The following is a 20,414-nucleotide window of genomic DNA, read 5'->3' as shown; positions in this document are numbered from 1 at the left end:
TCATAAAACTCAGAATATAGCACAGGAAGTATGAAGAAATTAATATTTTGAAGTTTCAAATGTTGGTTTAACTTTTGAAATTTGAATTCAAGTGTCTTTTAGTATTTAAATGTTCTTTTTGAGGAATCCCTTGAAAATAATTATCTCTAAGGACATTCTAGTTGGCATAACTATGATAAATTTAACACCATTATTAAATTAAGGTATATCTTTAATACTTTTTAGACAATTGCAAGGGGAAGATATAAATGAGAACAATTTTAAGATGAGAAGAGTTCCTTGAGTTTTTCCTCTCCAAATATTTTGTTTCCAGCTTTTAAGATTGATGTAATGTCTAGAGTAGTCCTTCTCAATCTTGTGTTATATAGAAATTCTCAACCAGAATGGTAAATTAGCATGCGAAATTGGCCTAAAGAGAATCAAAGTAAGATAAACTGCACACTGATAGTTTTATGTCTGAACAAGGAACACTTATTCCTGAAGAATATCTGTGTCAAACTTAAAGGGCAAGAACTTTTTCTTCCCTCTGTATCTTGCCTCTCTACAGCTTAGTTATCAAGAAATCAATTTCAGCCATTGTTTGTGATACAGCAAATCTTTTATTTTATTTTTTCAAATTGGATCCTACTTCTAGCATCATTTTTCATCAGCTGGAAAATATGTTATGGTATCTATTTTATCTCAAAGGACCCACTAGCTGTATAACCAACTTTAGGTGAATTAATGAGTAAACTTACCATTGCTGCAGAGCAGGAATATGATTTCTGGGACTGAAATTTTCTCTGGAAGATTGTTTTTTCTTTCAGAATCGTCAGCCAATATTAATTAAACAAAATTTCTTTAGTTATTTGCGTAAGTATCCTGAGAAAATAATAATTTTTCACATGTGGACACTTCATACATTTTTTTTGATAAACACACTCATTACAGGTTATAGACTGTGGTTTTGTGCGTATGAATGATAAGGATTCACAATGCACCCTTTAATATTTTTATACAAAGCAGATTGTGATCTAAAAACCCTGGCCTTTGGGGGTTTTACTATAAAATAAATTTCATCATCTTCAATCAATGTGATCATATTTTGGATTAAAATGCTTCCAAAACTCATGAGACCACCCAAGGCTGCTGCAATATATCTAGAATGGCCTTAGTCTTCATTCAATCTGGATCTCCTTTCAAAGGAGAAATTGGGAAGTAATAATGTTTATTTTTTGTTGTTATTATTTTTAGGTCCGTTCTGCAGTACGAAAGAGATGGCACCGATGGCAGGACAAACACTCCATCCGTGCCCGAGTAGCAAGGGCCATGTCCATTCCTACATCCCCAACTCGTGTCAGTTTCCACAGCATCAAGCAATCAACTGCTCTCTGAGAATCGAAGTTTAGGGAGAAGATTTTTAATGCCTTTCCTAAGTCACAGTTTAGGAAAGGCCAAGAGATTTTGTCCGCATTTTGCAGACATTTTATGGTAGAAACTGTTTGCATTGGAAGGGAATCTTTGTGAGATTGGAACTGCAAGTCTTTGCAAACCAAGTGGTTTTGAAACAATGGGAACTCCAAGGCCTACAACCCCAACGTTCCATTCACCCCCCCCCCAAAAAAATGTTATTGCCTATTTTATTTTCTAATACACCTGAAGATTTTTTGCTGTATTTGTTTACTGGTTTGGAAGATGTTTATCTATCACAAGTGCTGCGGAAAGAAAGTTAGCAGATTATCCCCAGTTGGAATTGGTGAGCAATAAGCAAAACCAAATGCATCAAGATTAAACCTGGAATATTGTCTCACATGGTGCACATAAAAGGCTTTTTTTAAAAGGACTTATGAGTTCATTAAGATAATGTCCACTACAAGGCAAAGGCACAAATCTCACATTCAGGACCATGCATCTGATTCTGTGGAATAAATAGAACTGCCGGAAACTGCCGTTATGTAAACTCGCTTAGTAAATATCCTTAGGACATCTATTTGACTCCTATATGAAGATTTAGGTGGTAAGAGAAAGTAGAGCTGTTCCCATGTTCTTCCTCATCTAAATCTGCTGCAGGTGATGCCAAAGATCTGAAGCCTGGTGGACACTCATTCAAGATGATGACTAACCTACTTGTTCCATGATCCAGATAATATTACCTGATTTTCACCATAGACAGCCTATTTGAGCCCCAAAACGGAGTGGGACAATAATGCATTCCTTTTGGTATCTCTTAATAAAGAACAGTACTATCCTTTATCCTAGCTTGCAATTTTATTGTGTGTGTGTGTGTGTGTGTGTGTGTGTAATCAAAAGAAAATACTATCTTTCCTGTGATTAGAAATGTATAGGACAATTTTAATTGTAAATACAGGAATACAGCTTTCTGCAGAATTTGGGTTAACATTCAGAAGTCTTCACTTGAATGTTTTATTTTCTGTGTCTTAAGCCACAAATCCCATAAAAATAGCTCCTGCATCATCAGCATTTTTGTTATTTATATGTGTGTGTGTGTGTGTGTGTGTGTGTGTGTGTGTGTGTGTACACACACACACGTCTTTGGTTGTTCGGGTTTTCTCCCGCGTAGAATTGGAAGTATCTTCACGACGTTTTGATGAAGTCATCTTCATCATCTTCAGGCTGGTGCTTCCGGCTTGGTGCTTCCAGGATCCATACATGAAGCAAACTGATGCCCACCATGGAGATGTGGCACGACCACAAACGCGAAGCCAAACAACAGTAACGCAGCTCACCAGCTCAAATCACTCTGCAACTCAGACTAACACAAGCACAACCAGGCCCCCACCCAAACAGAACACGCCCCCATCCAATCAGAGCACAGCCAAACTCCCATCCAATCAGAGCACAGCCAAGCCCCCTACCAATCAGAATACACCTCCACCCAATCAGAATGCAGCCAAGCTCCCACCCAATCAGCTCAAACCCCCACTGGCAGTTAAAAAGAGGAACCGGCTGAGATCTCACATTGCTCCTGGAAGCACCAAGCCGGAAGCACCAGCCTGAAGATGATGAATGAGACTTCATCGAAACGTCGTGAAGATACTTCCAATTCTACACGGGAGAAAACCCGAACAACCAAAGACATACATACAAACACCTGCGAAAACCTCAGAAAACATATATATATGTTTTCTGCTCAAAAATTAAGATCTGCCTCTTTCTTGTAATTTGGATTATTCTTGTGTGAATACTCCCATCAATGAAATTCAGACCCTCAGAGTAATTGAGCCATTTGCTAATAACTTGAGGTTACAGAAGATCCTAGCAGAAGTGTACTACAAACAGGGAATTCCAAAAACTTTGCATTATATGTTTCTAGACAACCCATGCCCCATTGGGTCATCATTTCAGAGATATTTCTTTACCTAAACAAAGGTAAGCAAAAAAAGAAGTGGGAATAGGAACAACTTCTGACTTCTGCATTGAGTTTCCTTGTGGAAATCTGGCAGGGAACATCAGAAAATGCCAAAATATCCTTTTTCAACATTCCATGACCATCGCAATAACCCAGCAATGCTCAATCAAGCACAACTTCCCCAAATTTAATTCCCACAGAAGTGATGGGTCTCATATTTTGGACACATTCTGTAAATTAACCCATTTGAGATATCTGAGCTCAAAAAATTGCTCTATGATGCACCATTTTGATCAGTTAAAGGTCATAAGAACAAGTTTTAGTAATATAGAAATTTTGTAGAGGAACCAATTCTTGTTCCATATTATTTAGTTCTTAAAATTAAAATATACTAGTATAATTTTTTATTTACTAAGCCAAAGATTATTAAGCCAACAATATTTGTGATATGCATAATGCAAAAAGAGAGAAAGGGAAAAGGCTCAGATGATGGAGATCCAAGCCAATGTCTACTTATTCACCGGTAGTGTAGAGATCAAAAGGTATGTAAATCTGGGACATTTAAACTGCTTATCAGAGCTCTTCAAGTACTGTCCGGCTGAATATAAAAGCCGTTTTGATAATATGTCTGGTTCAACAGCCTTTCAACAGGTAAAACCTATCAAACGTGCTCTAACATGTTTCAAAATATATCCAGGAAAGGTAATATTCATTGACAGAGTGACCCACTAGGAGTGATTAAAAAATTACAGACCCAAAGTGTTATTAACAATTCCCTCCTCTCTATTTCTCTATCAATATCCAAATGCTATTCTCTCCCCAAGACTTTGTAATGCCCAGCTAGCTAATCAGCAACCATTTTCTGGTCATTCTTAATAAACTGAATAAAGTAGCAATCAATCACTCATCTTTATAAAAGATTTGTCAAAATAGCTATTGCTAAATCAGATTAGTCTGAAGAGTCTAGAGTCAGTTTTAAGTCTATCTATGTTTGAAGATGGGTGCTAGCATGAGTCTGAAAGCTTGGAAGAATAATCTCTGCTCCCAGTAACCAACCCAAATTCAATCTTGCATCATAATCCCAGGACAGGTATATTTGCCCTCATTTGTAAATCAGATTAGCCCTCTATTGAGGCAATGGAATCCAGTTCCAGCACATATCCCAGCTAGTCTGCCTAACCTGTTGACTGTTTCTTTCAACATGCAACATGGTCAGGTTATGCCAACATTGTATTTTCCCATGCATGCTTTCAAACAATATGCAGGCCTGGAGAAGACCAGATCTGCACTGGGTAAGATGTAATGCTCAGTAGGATCAAAAACTGCATATGCAAAATTTTTATGTTTCATTTCGTCATGAGTTTCCCGGTGTTCAGAGTTATAGAATGGAGAAAGCTCCATACCATTTTGAGGCTATGATCTCAACCCAAAATACTTGTTATAATATGAAAGATGCAAAACAGCTCCTGTGGAAGTGTGTTGCAAAATATTCTATTTTGTTCATATATGTGTACGTTCCGGAATTCAACTATGTGGTTTAAAAGAAAATACAGTTTAAAAAATGATATAAAGTTTTACTGCATTAGTCTTAAATCAGATATTAATTGCTTCTGCAATCTAGAGGCCACAACCAACTTTATGATGGAAAACAAAATGCCAGCCCTACATATATTAAGAATATACAAGCTGGAACAATAACACTGGCCTGGTAAATAATAATATACCTGGGAGTTGCTTGTCACAGTATTATGTAGCAAAATATTGTTGTCCTTACACAGCAGCAACTTTACCACTCTCTTCAAAGCTGGTTGAATCACCAGTAGATGTAGCTAGCAGACTCTCTCCATTCTAAAATGCTCCAGTCCAGAATTCTCAACAAGAGACAGTTCCAACTTTGCTCTCTCAGGAGCCAATGGTGAAAGAGCACTAATAACACTTTTGAAGGCATGGTTCATCTTTTCCCAAATTCCACAAATGTCTGTGAGTCCCAAATCACAACACCACTCTGTTTCTTGATTCTGAACTGCTGTTCTCTCATGACAGTTCTGAATCATCCAATGCTTGGACATGATCATCCTTTGGAGCTGTAGAAGCATAGACCACATAGACATAAAATGCATCCAACTCAATCAGTTATAGACTGATTGCTACAATGTGTATTCTAATATATACCGAAGACTCAACAAGAAGTATGTCATTTTTGTCTACAGGTAATGAGTTCAAAGTCCTTCAGAGAAGCCTATTTGGATTTCTTTCCCATCAAAAGAAACGACAAATCTGCTCAAAATGAGATTTTTGGCCAAGAGTAATGTTGGGAACTGTTTAAATTTACAAAAATAAGGAAGACAATGAGAATCATGTAATGGACCATTTCAAGAGAAAAAAAGAACTACATCTGTGACTCTGTAATAAATGCCTGTTATGACTGTGGTTTGCAAGACATAATTACTTGCATCAATGAACTGCAGTTAACTTTGGACAGTAAAGTTATTGTGTCTTTCCTCTTCAGACTTGTCAAACTTGATACCCTAGTGGTATTACCAAGATAAATCAACAAGTAAGGGAATGTAGCAGATGATCATGAGTAATTTCACTGGCTCCGTACCCTATAATATAAGGGCAAACAAAGAAGTTCTAAGGAGGCCCAAGCAAAAAAACCTGCTAAGCTGCCAAACAGACAAGGATAAGGGGCTAATACGATGCTGTTTCCATGAGCTAATCAGAACTCGGATTGTTCCCAGCAAAAATTCTATGAGCAGAAAGGAAGACATCCTAAAGAGGGCACAGGCAACTGTATTGGCTTAAGCAGATGATTCAAGGACATCAGTCACCCAAGATTCATGCTGTTGATGTTGACGAAGGACATAGGATCTGGTGAGGGAGCAATGAAAAGATGAGCATTCTGGTGCCGAGATGCAGTAGCTGTGGCAGGCATTCCCCCATGGGTTCGCTGGTGGCGTTTAAGATGAGCCCGGCGAGCAAAGCGCTTTCCACAAGCTGTGCATGGATAGGGGCGCTCCCCAGTGTGAGCACGCTGGTGGATAAGAAGTTCTGAGCGCTGCAGGAAGCGTTTAGAGCAGACAGAACATGCATGAGGGCGCTCCCCCCGATGCATGCGTCTGTGTTTGCTGAGGTTTGAACTGACACTAAAGCGGCGTCCACACTCTGTGCAAGCATAGGGTTGCTCACCAGAATGTGAGCGGATGTGAATAGTGAGGTCAGAGCGTTGCAGGAAGCGTTTCCCACACTCTACACATCCATAGGGACGCTCCCCTGAGTGCAGTCGCCTATGTTTACTGAGTGCTGAGCGCTGTGTAAATCGCCTCCCACACTCCCCACAGGAATAAGGTCGGTCAGGTTCTGGAGGTGGAGTTGGGGGTGGAGGAGGTGTTGCAAGGCCTCCACCACATTCCACACAGCGGCGTGATCGCCTATGGCGCTCTAAGTGACAACCCCAACGGAAACGGCGCCCACAGTCTCTGCACTGGTGTGGTTTTTCTGCTGCGTGACGCTGCTGATGCCGTTCTAAGTTTGCTAGGATTCTGAATCGTTTGCCACATTCCTCACAGGCATGGGGTTTTTGAGACTTGGCAGAAGCTGGGTTACCTGGAAGAGCCTGGGTATTCCTTGGCCCTACAGAATTCAGAGTCAAGGCAGAAGAAAATTCAGAGGCAGAATTTAAGAAAGGAATCAATGCAGAATTATGAGGGGAGTTAGGTCTTAATGGTGGGATCGCAACAGTTCTCCTGCATAATCCACAGTGATGGGGCTTTTCCCCTGCAGGTAAACGCTGACGCCTTTGTGCGTAATGGGGCTTCTGCCATCCTAAGAACTGGGGTCTTTCAACAAAAGATGGGCAGATTCTCCCAGCTTCCTGGGAGTCATGGCTCATGTTTGAAAATGGACTGTGGTTAACACTCTCTCTAGGTTCTGCTCCCCATCTTGTTCCTGGAGGATTTTGCTGGGCAAGAGTATTCTTATACCCTCTCATGTCACCACGAATCATCTTGGGTTGCTTTGGTCCTGCCAGCCCTGGACATTTGATGGAACCTTGCACTTCATTCCCAAATGGTTTTCTGGATAGCACAGCTGGTCCTTCCACTGTTCCAGTCTGAAGATCCCTTGAAGTCTCCAAGTTATTTTGTTCCACTGTTTCACCACCTGTTGAAATAGAAATGTAGTTATAGTTCAGCCTCCTGGAGAATAAACATGGGTGGAAACATTTGACCTCCAAGATACTGGTAGAAAATCAGTTCTCATCATCCCAATCAATGGCCATTCTGGCTGGGATAGACTGGAGGAGAGGTTCAGCAATGTTTGGAGCATCATAGTTCCCCATCTATGAGGTTCCCTCTTCTACATGTTTATGAGAATATCACTAGTTATTTTGGTGTATTAGATTACAAAAGATTCAGATTCAATCCCTCAGATTTCAATTAAAATAACTCAAGCAGTAAATACCTTCAGTTCAGAGCCCAGAAATTGTCAAACATTGAGTCTACAATTGGCCTATCTTATAGTTTATTAAGAATAAAAGATTCATTTCACTGGTGAAGATTTTTAAGTTAAAAATTAGTTTTCTTAATCACAGTTTTAGCTCAGAAATCGGAATTCCTCACTATCCCAATCAAATCCACAGAGCATTGCTAAACATATGTTATATTGTCATGATACTATATATAATTTTTCCATCATTCTTCTTTGCCATACCAAAGAAACAGACAATTGTAAAGTTTATTATTATTATATTACTATTATTATTAGGATTTGTCTGTATCTGGCAAGGATTCAGTAAATCTAAATATATCCGTCATTTTATATTACATAAAGAAAGGGATTGAGGAATCAGGGAACAGAAGGCAGGCTAAAGGAAGGAATGTCTGAAGAAAAGATAAAAAGAATGCAGTACATACATCAGCAGTGGACTTTTTTCCTGTTTTACTATTAATAGGAAGAAAGGATAGCTGGGGTTAGAGGTAAGAAGCTTCAAACCATGGAAGCCAAGATGATTCCTTAATATTGAAAAATTGGTCGAAATCATAGTTTTGTAGATGTTTGGAATATATATAAAATATTTATATAAATATATTTGGAATATACACACATGCACATGTGGTAAGGTAAGATCTGCCCCCACCCTCCTATCTTTCCACAGGAGCCTATAAAGACTTGGCTCTGCTTATTGGCCTGCGGTCCAAATGGGGAAGTTAAATGCTGGGGATGGCTACTGGATTGATGGCAGATTCCATCTCCTTCCTTCCCCGTTCTCTACTCTCCACTCATCCATCTTTTGCTATCATATTGATGTATTCTCGTTGTGTTCTTTTTCATTGTTTATTTTATTGCTCTATTGTTGTACTTCTGTTTTGTTGATACTCTTTTCATTTCTCCTTTTTTATTGTTGTAAGCTGCCTAAATGGCAGTTTACAACAATAAGCCCCATGGTGAGATAGGCAGCAAATATATTAAATAATAAATAAATAAATATGAATAAGTCCGTTTACCAAATCTGGGAAGTGTGCTGCCAAAAGAGCCAGCTATGGAAGCAAAACCAGCTGTCTGTACGCAGGGAAAAAGTGTCCTGCTGAGTCAGGATGCCATCTTGGGAAGACTCTGCAACCAACACATCCTGAAGTCATGTGGTCACATGTGCAACCTTCCCAGTTGGCTTTCAACAAGCAAAGCCAGTGGGAAAAGATGGATTCACTTAATGACCATGTCATTCATTTAACAACTGCAGTGATTCACTTAAAAACCACAGCAAAAAAGGCTGCAAAGTGAGGTCCAACTAATTCTCGGTAGATAATGCCACAATTTTGTCAAACTCCTTGAATTAAAGCTGAAAGTTTTCACTTTGCTCGCATCCTGAGTGTTTCATTTCAATTTTAATCTGGTTGTGTTCAGAGACCAAATGGGAATTTTTTCTCTCTTTTAAAGCCACACTTAAAGTCTTACGTGCTCCAACAAAATACCTACCTCCGTGTCGAGGGCTCCTGCTTATTCTTTTCTGCCGCCTGACTCTTCTCTGCTGCTCCTGCTCCTTCACCAATTCCTTGAGCATCTTCTCCACTTGAGCCTTCCCTATAGTTTGCAGAATTACCCCAAGTTGCCTCCGGATGTCTGGAAGGATCCCTTCCCCACTTGACCCATCTGTAGTTGCTGCTGCCTCTCCTTGTAAAGGAGCCAGCTGCCCTTGCTCAGGTTCTATTTCTAAGCCTATGAAGGGAAAGGAAAAACAATACAATATTTCTATAGAAATCTTGCAGCAAAGGGAATACAACAGAAAATATAAAAACAAACAGGCTGAAGGGAGGGAAAAAAAGTTGACGTTGTAGAATATATCTGTATTACCGTGTTTCCCCGAAAATAAGACACGCCCTGCTAATAAACCCAATCGGGTTTTTCAGAGCACGTGCCAAAATAAGCCCCTCCCCCCAAATAACCCCCTCCCAACTATTTAAGCGCATGTGCAACCGGACCACGCCATTACCACTGGTTGCTTTACATGCAAACAACCAAGGTGAGGAGGCGAAACCAGAGTGGGAAGAGGTGGGGACATGCCCCACGCACCCCACAGCCCTTGCTGTACCTACGGGTACAGTTTGCCGGGCAAAAAGAGCGGTAGGCTAGCAATATGCTTCAAAAAAACCCTGTTCTGTCCCCATGCAAAAAGAGCCCAACGTGATTTGCACCCTGTTCCCTCCTGCGGCAGCAATGCGCTTCAAAAAACCTGTTCCCTCCCATGCAAAAAGAGCCCAACACGCTTCGCACCCCATTCCCTCTCGCGCAAAAAGAGCCTGCTACAAAAAGAGCAGCAAACGAAGCAAAGTACTTCGCGCCCAGTTCCCTCCCTTGCAAAGAGCCCAGCGCAAAAGAGGGGGAGGCGAAGCAAAGTGCTTCGCGCCCCATTCCGTCCCATGAAAAAAAGAGCCCGCCACAAAAAGAGGCCAGCAATGCGATCACCCCCTCCCCCACCTGATCCCTCTCGCACCCCATTCCCTCCCGAGCAAAAAGAGCCTGCTGCAAAAAGAGCGGCAAACGAAGCAAAGTGCTTCGCGCCCAGTTCCCTCCCTTGCAAAGAGCCCAGCGCAAAAGGAGGGGGAGGCGAAGCAAAGTGCTTCGCGCCCCATTCCGTCCCATGAAAAAAAGAGCCCGCCGCAAAAAGAGGCCAGCAATGCGATCACCCCCTCCCCCACCTGATCCCTCCCTCACCCCATTCTCTCCCGAGCAAAAAGAACAACTCCCACCAAGCCCCAATGATAACGGCTGCCTGGCTGCTTCCCTTCCCCAACCTCCCTTTAGTGAGGGGGTAGCAGTGGGGAGGGGGGGAAGCGAGACACGTATCTTAGTGCTACCAGAGATTGACAGCTCCGCTGCGTTCCTTGCCGTTTCGTCCAGGGAAGCCCCATGTAAAAAAAAAAACCATGAGTTCAACTAGCGAGGTTTTTTTTAACGGGGCTTCAATGGGCGAGAGAACGCAGCGGAGCTGTCAATCTCCGGTAGCTCTAGGACACGCGCCTGGTGGCTCCCCCCCTCCTCTACATTGGTAAACGTTACTACAAATGAGACTCCAAACAAATGATAGAATGGGGGGGGGACGACGAAGGCAGAGGACAGAGAATGAAACAGAAAAGGAAGAGAAGGGGGGAGAGAAGGAAGGGAAAGGAAGGCAAAGGACAGAGAAAGAAACAGGAAAGGGAGAGAATGGGGGGGGGGAAGGGAAAGGAAGGCAAAGGACAGAGAAAGAAACAGGAAAGGAAGAGAAGGGGGAGGGAAAGGAAGGGAAAGGACAGAGAAAGAAACAGGAAAGGAAAAGAATGGGGGAGGGAAGGGAAGGCAAAGGGTAGAGAAAGAAACAAGAAAGGAAGAGAATGGGGGAGGGAAAGGAAGAGAAAGAGGAAGAGTTAGAAACAGGGAAAGGAAGAGAAAGGAAGACAGAAGAAAGAGGAAGAAACAGGAAAGGGAGAAAATGGGGGAAGGAAGGCAGAGAAAAGGAAAGGAAGAGAATGGGGGGAGGGAAAGGAAAAGATGGCAGAGGACAGAGGAAGAAACAGGAAAGGAAGGGAATGGAGGGAGGGAAAGAAAGGGAAAGGAAGGCAAGGGAAAGAGAGAGCAACAGAAAAGGGAGGGAGGGAAAGACACCGATTTGCCACACACAGGGAAACTACAGTCATAAACCCTGAACCCAACCCACACAAAGGGAAACCACAATCACAAACCCTGATCCCATGCAAACCCTAAACCCATGCATAGCAAAACCACAATCCCTAATCCCAACCACCAGACCCCCAGGGTTTTGCATTAAGGGTTTTAATGATCTAAAATGACTTTTATTTTGACCCCCAGACAAGATGAATTCAAAAAGAAAGAGCTACTCTTTGGAATTTAAGAAAGGAATCGTGGAGGATTCTCAGGGCAAGAATCTGGCAGCTTTCTGCAAGGAGAAAATGTTGGATCTTCGTATGGTCCAAAGATGGAGAGTGGAGTATGATAACCTCAGCCAACAGGTGCAGGAGGGAAATGGCAAGAAGCGCAAGTGTGGATCCGGCCGGCAACCATTATTTCCAGAACTTGAAGACATCATCTCTGAATGGATCGCTGACAGGAGAGCAAAGGCTTTGGTTGTACGCAGGGCTGATATTCAAGCATTTGTCCTTGAAATGGCACCACAGTTACAAATTCCACAGGAACAATTTAAAGCCTCTAAACATTGGCTGGATAACTTCTTTCAGCGACATGAACTCTCTCTGAGGAGATCCAGCTCACTGTTCAGGCTGGAAGATGGTGAACTGGTGAAACGGGCTGTGGCTTTCAAGTCATTTGTTGATGGAATTGACTTTGCCAAGTACCAGTTATCGAACATTATTGCAATGGACGAAACAGCGGTGTTCATGGGACAAAGGGCTCAAACCACCATCAACCAAAGGGGTGCCACGTCCATCTATATTTCTGCCACAGGGTATGAAAGCACCCGGGTAACATGTATCCTGGGCATCAGAATGGATGGTACCAAGGTGGTACCCCTATTAATAAGCAAGGGAAAGAAGGACAAAGTAGAGAGGATTGGAGGGATTTATGTTCTGGAAACAGAGAACGCCTGGTGCACCCAGGCTGCAATAAGAAAATGGGTGGAGATAGTTTTGCCACTTGTTCTAAGAGGTGGACAAAGAGGCATGGTCGTGTGGGATGCAGCCAGCACACACCGGGCCAAGGAAATGAAAAGATTTCTTGCACAATGCAGGATAGATCAAATAATGATCCCTGCAGGTATGACTGGCTACCTACAGACATTAGATATTGGTATTAATAAGCCATTTAAAGACAACCTGCACGTCCAAATAAATGACTATATTGAACACCGAATGGTAAGGAACAACAGAGGAAATTTTGTGAAGCCTGGCCTGCCAGAATTGGTAAATTGGGTGAAGAATGCGTGGGACCAAATTTCTGATGAATGTGTGACGAACACCATAAGAGCAGGGTAAATGGACAAAAGGTCCTCCTTTAAGGACACTGCTATTGCAAAACATGAACGCTTGGGACCAATGGTGATGAAAGAATTGGAGTCACAAGAAGCACAGAATGTAATTCAGGATCTGGATGTTGTAGAAGATGACATGACTACCATATTGGAATAAGTTATTGAGTTTGAAAATATTATTGAGTTTGAAAATACTGTTGAGTTTGAAAATATTGTTGAGTTTGAATAAATTGTTGTACCATACATGAACATTGTGGTTTCCCTTTGTGTGGGTTGGGATCAAGGTTTGCGACTGGTTTCCCTGTGTGGCAAATGGGTCTCTTTCCCTCCCCTCCCTTCCTTTCCTGTTTCTTTCTCTGCCCTTTCCCTTCCTTTCCCTCCCCATTCTCTCCCTTTCCTGTTTCTTTCTCTGTCCTTTGCCTTCCTTTCCCTTCCATCCCTCCCCCCTTCTCTTCCTTTTCTGTTTCATTCTCTGTCCTCTGCCTTCGTTCCCCCCCCCCCATTCTATCATTTGTTTGGAGTCTCATTTGTAGCAATGTTTACCAATGTAGAGGAGGGGGGGAGCCGCCAGGCGCGCGTCCTAGAGCTACCGGAGATTGACAGCTCCGCTGCGTTCTCTCGCCCATTGAAGCCCCTTATTAAAAAAAACCTCGCTAGTTGAACTCATGGTTTTTTTTTTACATGGGGCTTCCCTGGACAAAACGGCAAGGAACGCAGCGGAGCTGTCAATCTCTGGTAGCACTAAGATACGTGTCTTGCTTCCCCCCCCCCCACTGCTACCCCCTCACTAAAGGGAGGTTGGGGAAGGGAAGCAGCCAGGCAGCCGTTATCATTGGGGCTTGGTGGGAGTTGTTCTTTTTGCTCGGGAGGGAATGGGGTGCGAGGCGCGTTGCTGTCCTGCTAGCTCCCACCACACCACCAATGGTAACGGCTGCCTGGCTTTTTCCCTTCATCAATGTCCCTTTAGCGAGGGGGGCGGGGGGGAGAAGACAGACGCATATCCTAGAGATACCAGAGACTGACACCTCCTTCGGGTTCCTCGCCCTTTCGCCCATTGAAGCCCCTTGTAATAAAAAAAAACTTCTGTAGTTGAACTGATGGGGTGTGTTTTTTTACAAGGGACTTCACTGGACGAATGGGCGAGGAACGCAGCGAGGTAAGAGGCGCGCCTCGCTTCTCTGCCCCCCACCCTAAAGGGGCAGCAGGGAAGGGAACCAGGCAGGCTGCCTTTACCATTGTGGCAAGGTGGGCGGTGTTGGGCCTCGAGGCACGCCTTTTACCTTTCCAGGTCCGTCGCAGTCCTCGCCATTGTGTCCAGGGAAGCCCTGGTAAAAAAAAAAAAAAAAACCTCTCGCGAGTTCAAGAAGTTTAATTGAACTCGGGAGAAAGTTTTTTGTTTTTTTTTAACCAGCCGCTTCCCTGAGCACAATGGCGAGGAACGCGATGGAGCTGGAAAGGTAAAAGGCACGCCTTGCTTCTCCTCCCCCCATCTGCCACCCCTCGCTCAAGGGGCGGCAGGGAAGGGAACCAGGCAGGCTGCCTTTACCATTGGGGCAAGTTGGGCGGTTTTGGGCCACGAGGCGCGCCTCTTACCTTTCCAAGTCCCTCGCAGTCCTCGCCATTGTGTCCAGGGAAGCCCAGGTTAAACAAAAAAAAAAAACCTCTCGCGAGTTCAAGAAGTTTAATTGAACTCGGGAGAAAGTTTTTTTTTTTTTTAACCAGCCGCTTCCCTGAGCACAATGGCGAGGAACGCGATGGAGCTGGAAAGGTAAAAGGCACGCCTTGCTTCTCCTCCCCCCATCTGCCACCCCTCGCTCAAGGGGCGGCAGGGAAGGGAACCAGGCAGGCTGCCTTTACCATTGGGGCAAGTTGGGCGGTTTTGGGCCACGAGGCGCGCCTCTTACCTTTCCAAGTCCCTCGCAGTCCTCGCCATTGTGTCCAGGGAAGCCCAGGTTAAACAAAAAAAAAAACCTCTCGCGAGTTCAAGAAGTTTAATTGAACTCGGGAGAAAGTTTTTTTTTTTTTTAACCAGCCGCTTCCCTGAGCACAATGGCGAGGAACGCGATGGAGCTGGAAAGGTAAAAGGCACGCCTTGCTTCTCCTCCCCCCATCTGCCACCCCTCGCTCAAGGGGCGGCAGGGAAGGGAAGGCAGGCTGCCTTTACCATTGGGGCAAGTTGGGCGGTTTTGGGCCACGAGGCGCGCCTCTTACCTTTCCAAGTCCCTTGCAGTCCTCGCCATTGTGTCCAGGGAAGCCCTGGTTAAAAAAAAAAAAAACCTCTCGCGAGTTCAAGAAGTTTGATTGAACTCGGGAGAAGGTTTTTTTTTTTTAACCAGCCGCTTCCCTGAGCACAATGGCGAGGAACGCAACGGAGCTGGAAAGGTAAAAGGCGCGCCTCGCTTCTCGCCTGCCCCAGAAAATAATAAGCCCTCCCCCTATAATAAACCCAAGGCCATATTTCGTGGGGCAAAAGAAAATAAGCCCCTGTCTTATTTTCAGGGAAACACGGTAAGTAGAGCAAGATTCAGATCAGTTACCTGATTTGACATTAGCCACACCAGCAAGGATGTTACTTCAAAAAAACAAAATCTGTAAAGTGCTGGAAAAGTAGTATAAGAGATCAGAATCATCTTGGTTCCTGGAAACATGAAGTTCTATTTACCCAAACCTTTTGTGACTGATTGTTCTAAAACTTAAAATATGCTATCTTTTCAGTTTGGATAACCTGTTGTTGAGCAAAGTTCTTTTTGTTCTCAATTTGATTACAGTACTTCTAATTGACTGCCGCTTCCATTAGACTTACTAGTGTAGCCAATGATCCAAGATGATCTAGATCACAATCCTTTACAAATGGAGAATATCAGTGACCCTCAGTCTATAATCTATCCTTAGCCTTTCATTGATGGAATCCATTTATCAACACCCTGGAGCATTTCTAAAAGGAATTTTACATGTAATATAAAATTAATGCAAATATTTATTTCAGTCATAAACCTATTTATAGTAATAATAATAGTACTTAGACATATATACTGCTACATATTGCTTTATAGCACTTTCTGAATGGTTTACAAATGTCAGCATATTGTCCCCAACAATCTGGGTCCTCATTTTACTGAGTTTGGAAGGATGGAAAACTAAACCAACTTTGAATTGGTCAGGATCGAACTTCAGGCTGTGGGCAGAGTTAGTCTGCAATGCTACATTTTAATCACTATGCCACCATCACTCTTAAATGATTATGTAATGATTTCCCTCTCTACCATGTTAACATATATAATGTTGCAGTTACTTCTGGAAGGATTCCATGCAAGGCTTTTGATTATTTTATATGGACTTGTGGTCACAATCCTCACAATTTGGAGATGGAGAACTCTTTAGGATCCACTTAGCAAAAATCACCCATGGCTTTTTTTCAAGGTCTTACCAGGGGCCAAACCTTGGCGTCCTCGAATCTCTGTAAAGGCAGTTATCCGAGGCCAGCTTATGGCAAGTTCTTCTGCTAAAAAAAAAATGCAGAAGAAAACACATTTACTGAGCAGGCTTAATATTGTATTCTGAGAACATCTGAAGGGCACTGGCAGCTTATCTAGATTTTCTCAGTAAGAACAATTAGCATTTAATTGATAAGCTTTTAGATTCTCTGAAACTAAGTGCTGGAAATGCAACTCTGTGCTTTGTACCGATTATCTTTTTTGCCCTTCATTAATCATCCTCCCCCATGTAACAAGCAGCTGTTGGGAAATCTGGGGAATATCTTCAAAGACAGAGGTGAACAGTCTGGTTCCTTCCATAAGCACTGGGGCTACAATTCCTGTTAGTTGCCAGCCAGTGGATAATCAGGAAGGATGCTCTAGTCCAAATACCCAAAGGCAACCTCAAGGCATCTATGCATCTTGAGTACCATATCATAAGGAGTAACCCACAAGGATACTGGTCTGTGTTAACCACACAAGATGACACACGTAGGATTCTTTCTTATGCAGAAGGTGATTCCTTACAAGCAACACATTTTGAATTCTCCATTCAAGTGCTTTATTTTATTTTAGTAGCCTATAAGTTTGATTGTTCAAGAAGAATTCTTCTGTCTTACTACAATCTTGCCTCAATCACATTGAGAAATGCTAGAATTTAAAGAATATGCTATTGTACCAAAAGTCTCAGTCACATGCCACAATTTGGTACCATCACACATTTTTTTTACTTGCCTGTCTTTAAAATCTTTTAAATTGTTCTTACAAGACATAGCACCCATTAGTCAGATTGCTATGTGGCTCCACAGACAAATCAATGCTCATTTTCAAGATTTAACTACTTATTCTCTGAAACCTTCCATGAGTAGGTCTTATTTGGCTTCAATTTTACTTATAACTGAAATGATATTAATACTTTCCCAGTTTGTTATAAGAACACGCCTCTGAGGGTCAAGCTCTAGTGTAGCATTGAAATTTGAAGAAATTTGATCCCTTACCCAACGAGATCACAGTTTCATAGCTCTCCTGCATGTTGGTCCACAGAAGAATTTCCTTTCTAAAGTTCTTGAAGATTTTTCTCCTCTGTCTCTCACAAGAGGCTGCAGAGAGTGCTTAAATCAAATAAAAAGTAATTGAAGAATCTGTTTGTCACAGAAATCATTGAGTGTCACCAGTGATCTTGGCAATCAGATGTATAATAGTAATTTAGATTACTACTAGAAGCCTAGATCAAGAATTACTTTTCAGAATGAGATGGGCCGCATATAAATAGAAGATGGATGGATGGACAGATGGATAGAGACAGACAGGCAGACTTACATTTGAAGCATAGAAAGCCAAAAGGAGGACACTAAGAGAAAATACTGATTGAGGGTTTTGCATAAAATTGAAGATTATATTCTCCCATAAGATAGTTCTATGCCCCTTTTAAATTGAAAGGATGAACTATGTGAGAGAGAACAGATGCACACATGCTCTAGATATGCAGGCCCACATAGCACATATTCCACTGATGCTGTTTTCACACGTTTCACAAATAAGGATTTCCTCCCAATCATATTAGGCTTAAAACAGCCATCTTGATTCTGGTGAACTTCATATATATTGGAATATACAAACCCAGGGTCTTAGTCAGTGGATTAATTGGAGTTGTGATCTGAATACATTTTGGGGACAGTAACTTGGGGAAGGTTTTTTTCTGTCCTCTGAGAACTGTGGACCCTGTTCTTAGAAAAGAAAAAAGGAGCAATATGATAAGGTTGAATATAAACTATAGAAAATAAGTTGACTGCCCTAAACATGAATATAGCAGCATAATATGTATACTTTTAGAATAAATGCTTTCAAAAATACATTTTAATGCAAATTGTAATTGCAGCAGACATATTTATGATATCACATAGGCATGGCTATCCCAGATCTGGGGCAGTCCTCTGTTCTAAAAATCCTCTGTTCTAAAAATTATTTTTAGACATAAATTATTTGTCTAATGATATTTGTATCATTTATTACATCTAAACGGCTAAATTTTAAGTTTTTGTCAGCGAAAAACAATACTGTAGGCATTTTTTTAAAAAAAAATAAAGAGACCGCAAGCTGTGCAAATTCCAGTGGAACAACCGAATTAGTCTCCTGTAGTCAAGGCAATTATCTGACATAAAGCTCTCATAGATTAAAATTTGCTTTTTCAGATATACAGAGTTTACTTTAAGGACCTATACTAAACATCTCCCCAAAGCGAAGGTTTAAGGACCTATATTAAACATCTCCCAAAAGCAAAGCTTCCAGATCTATTACACATCCCATGGAAACAAACTATTCCACAATATGGGATAATACATGTATACTAATGAATAGGCGTATCACAGGTGGCACCAAGAACTCTGAAGTTATTGATTTAAAAGATTTGTATAGCTGTCCATCTTTACTTAAGATAATCCTAGGTAGAACACAATGTTTTGGCACAAGAAGATTAAATTATATATTAGATTAAATTGTAATTAAATATAATTTATTATTATATTATATATTTATATTAAATATATTTAAATATATTTATTCTCTCTCTCTCACACACACATATATATCTTTGAAGATGAGCTCAAGGGGACGGAAAAGACTGCAAAAGGCGATTGAAGCTGGACCCTCCTCCTTATCCCCTTCCTCAATCAAAGTAACCCATCCTCATGTGGCACTACAGTATTGTCCCTTCCTCTGGGCATCCAGATCTGAACGTCCAGGCAAGAAAACGGGACATCAATCCCAGACCAAAGTCCATCTATATCACGCACAGCCTCCATTGTTTCCTCCATGTGCATCGGACCTAACGCTGGGAAGGGGAGGCAGTCCGGCTAGGGGCCGAAGAGCCCCGATTCTTGTATGCTTCTCTCTCACCCCTTACATTGTTACACAAGGTTTACCTGCAGTTAGGCACAGACTACAGCGTCTGGCGCCTGCACGGGAATGATGATGGACGGTTAGAAAGCACCCCAACCTTCTCCCTTGCGAGGTGCTAGCATAAAAGAGAGAGAACTTAGGCAAATCAGCTGCAAGATCCAGGAAGCTCAGTTCCACATCCTGGCTGGAGAAAAGAAGGAAAGAGAAAAAAGAGAGAAGTCCTTCCTTTCCCCTGGTCGGCCTCAAAGCAGGGCCCTCTTGTGGTTGATAGATCTCTTTCTTCTCCAAGTCTCGCTCCCCTTCTGTGCTTCTGAAAACTAAAAAGGGATACGATACCCCTGATGTTGTAGACTACAAATACCAAAAGCCACAGCCAGCTAGACACATGGTAAAGAATGCTGGGAGTGGTAGTTCTACAACCTGTGAGGAGGCATATATTTTCCCCCCTCTGGACTATTTATGCTACTTCACTTTCTTCCAGGTAGTGTAATTGGGCGGGGGGGGGGGGGGGTAATGGGATTAGAAAAGATATAGACAAGCATACAGGCACACTTAGTTTTTTGAACTTGGCTTTGTTGCACTTCACATAAATATTATTGCATTACAAGGCCTTCCATCAGCAAAAAAAGTAGAAAGAATTCTATTCTATTCCTATTCTGGCTCAGATGATGATTACCTTTTTAGCAATAAAATGCTTTAAATTGAGGAGTCTATAATTGTTTAGACATAAAGCCATTGCAAGTTTAATAGACTACAGTAGAGTGTAAACATAACTTTTATATGCATTGAGAAAACAAATGTTTTATATGTTTGACTATCTTGCCATACAGGTAGTTCTTAACTTACAACATTAATTTAGTGATCGTTCAAAGTTACAGTGGCACTGAAAAAGGTGATGTGTGACCATTTTTATGCTTATGACCACTGCAGCATCCCCACTGTCCAGAACCCTGCCATAACGTCCTGTTGGAGAATGTGATTGATGACCTCAGCCACAGGGGAGGGGGCACAGGGGTAAAGGTCAGACGCCATTAAGTGGGATTTAGTTTCAGCTACACAGAAGTCTGTGCCAAGATGTTAGTCCTAATAAATGAATGGTTTTTTTTTTAACCTTGTCTCAGGGCTCGTAAATTAATTAGGGCAACTCTTGGAAACGTGACATCCACATGATCAACATTCAGAGGGCATGGCAACTGATTCATATTTATGACAG

At 42.1% G+C, this 20,414-nt stretch overlaps 2 protein-coding genes across 8 annotated transcripts in view; one reads left to right on the top strand and one right to left on the bottom strand.

The window, feature by feature from the left end:
• Positions 1 to 2,435, top strand: part of CRHR1 (corticotropin releasing hormone receptor 1) — an 82,905-nt gene extending 80,470 nt beyond the window's left edge. Inside the window, exon 13 of the mRNA XM_081932100.1 lies at positions 1,234 to 2,435. Coding sequence (XP_081788226.1) covers positions 1,234 to 1,374 — 141 coding nt within the window. The 3' untranslated portion in view covers positions 1,375 to 2,435. The remainder of the gene's footprint in view (positions 1 to 1,233) is intronic.
• A 2,385-nt stretch (positions 2,436 to 4,820) lies between these two features.
• LOC309381653 (uncharacterized protein) lies at positions 4,821 to 19,625 on the bottom strand. 7 transcript variants are annotated; one of them, XM_081932875.1, is made up of 6 exons: positions 19,225 to 19,625; positions 17,924 to 18,030; positions 17,302 to 17,415; positions 16,258 to 16,332; positions 9,326 to 9,565; positions 4,821 to 7,510 (listed from the first exon to the last, which is right to left on the bottom strand). In XM_081932875.1, the coding sequence occupies exons 3-6, from the start codon at positions 17,333 to 17,335 to the stop codon at positions 6,177 to 6,179; spliced, it is 1,683 nt and encodes a 560-aa protein (XP_081789001.1). In that variant the 5' UTR covers positions 17,336 to 17,415; positions 17,924 to 18,030; positions 19,225 to 19,625; the 3' UTR covers positions 4,821 to 6,176. The 7 variants fall into 7 exon arrangements, with proteins under 7 accessions (XP_081789001.1, XP_081789005.1, XP_081789003.1 ...); XM_081932879.1 differs by having other exon boundaries at positions 16,258 to 16,329; XM_081932877.1 differs by having other exon boundaries at positions 17,924 to 18,025.
• Between the last annotated feature and the right edge of the window lie 789 nt (positions 19,626 to 20,414).

Source organism: Natrix helvetica, assembly GCF_964273705.1.
Source record: "Natrix helvetica genome assembly, chromosome: Z".
NCBI lineage: Eukaryota > Metazoa > Chordata > Lepidosauria > Squamata > Natricidae > Natrix > Natrix helvetica.
Note: the sequence above shows the minus strand (reverse complement) of the source record. Positions and strands in the feature narration are given on the sequence as shown.

What these genes read in the sequence shown, in the direction of transcription:
- LOC309381653 (XM_081932874.1), bottom strand. Translation starts at nt 17,335, where the DNA reads ATGCAGGAGAGCTATGAAACTGTGATCTCGTTGG. An exon ending in ACGCCAAGGTTTGGCCCCTG is followed by an intron (nt 9,566 to 16,257) that starts GTAAGACCTTGA and finishes TTCCCTTCATAG; the next exon opens with GCTTAGAAATAGAACCTGAG. An exon ending in CAGGAGCCCTCGACACGGAG is followed by an intron (nt 7,511 to 9,325) that starts GTAGGTATTTTG and finishes CTATTTCAACAG; the next exon opens with GTGGTGAAACAGTGGAACAA.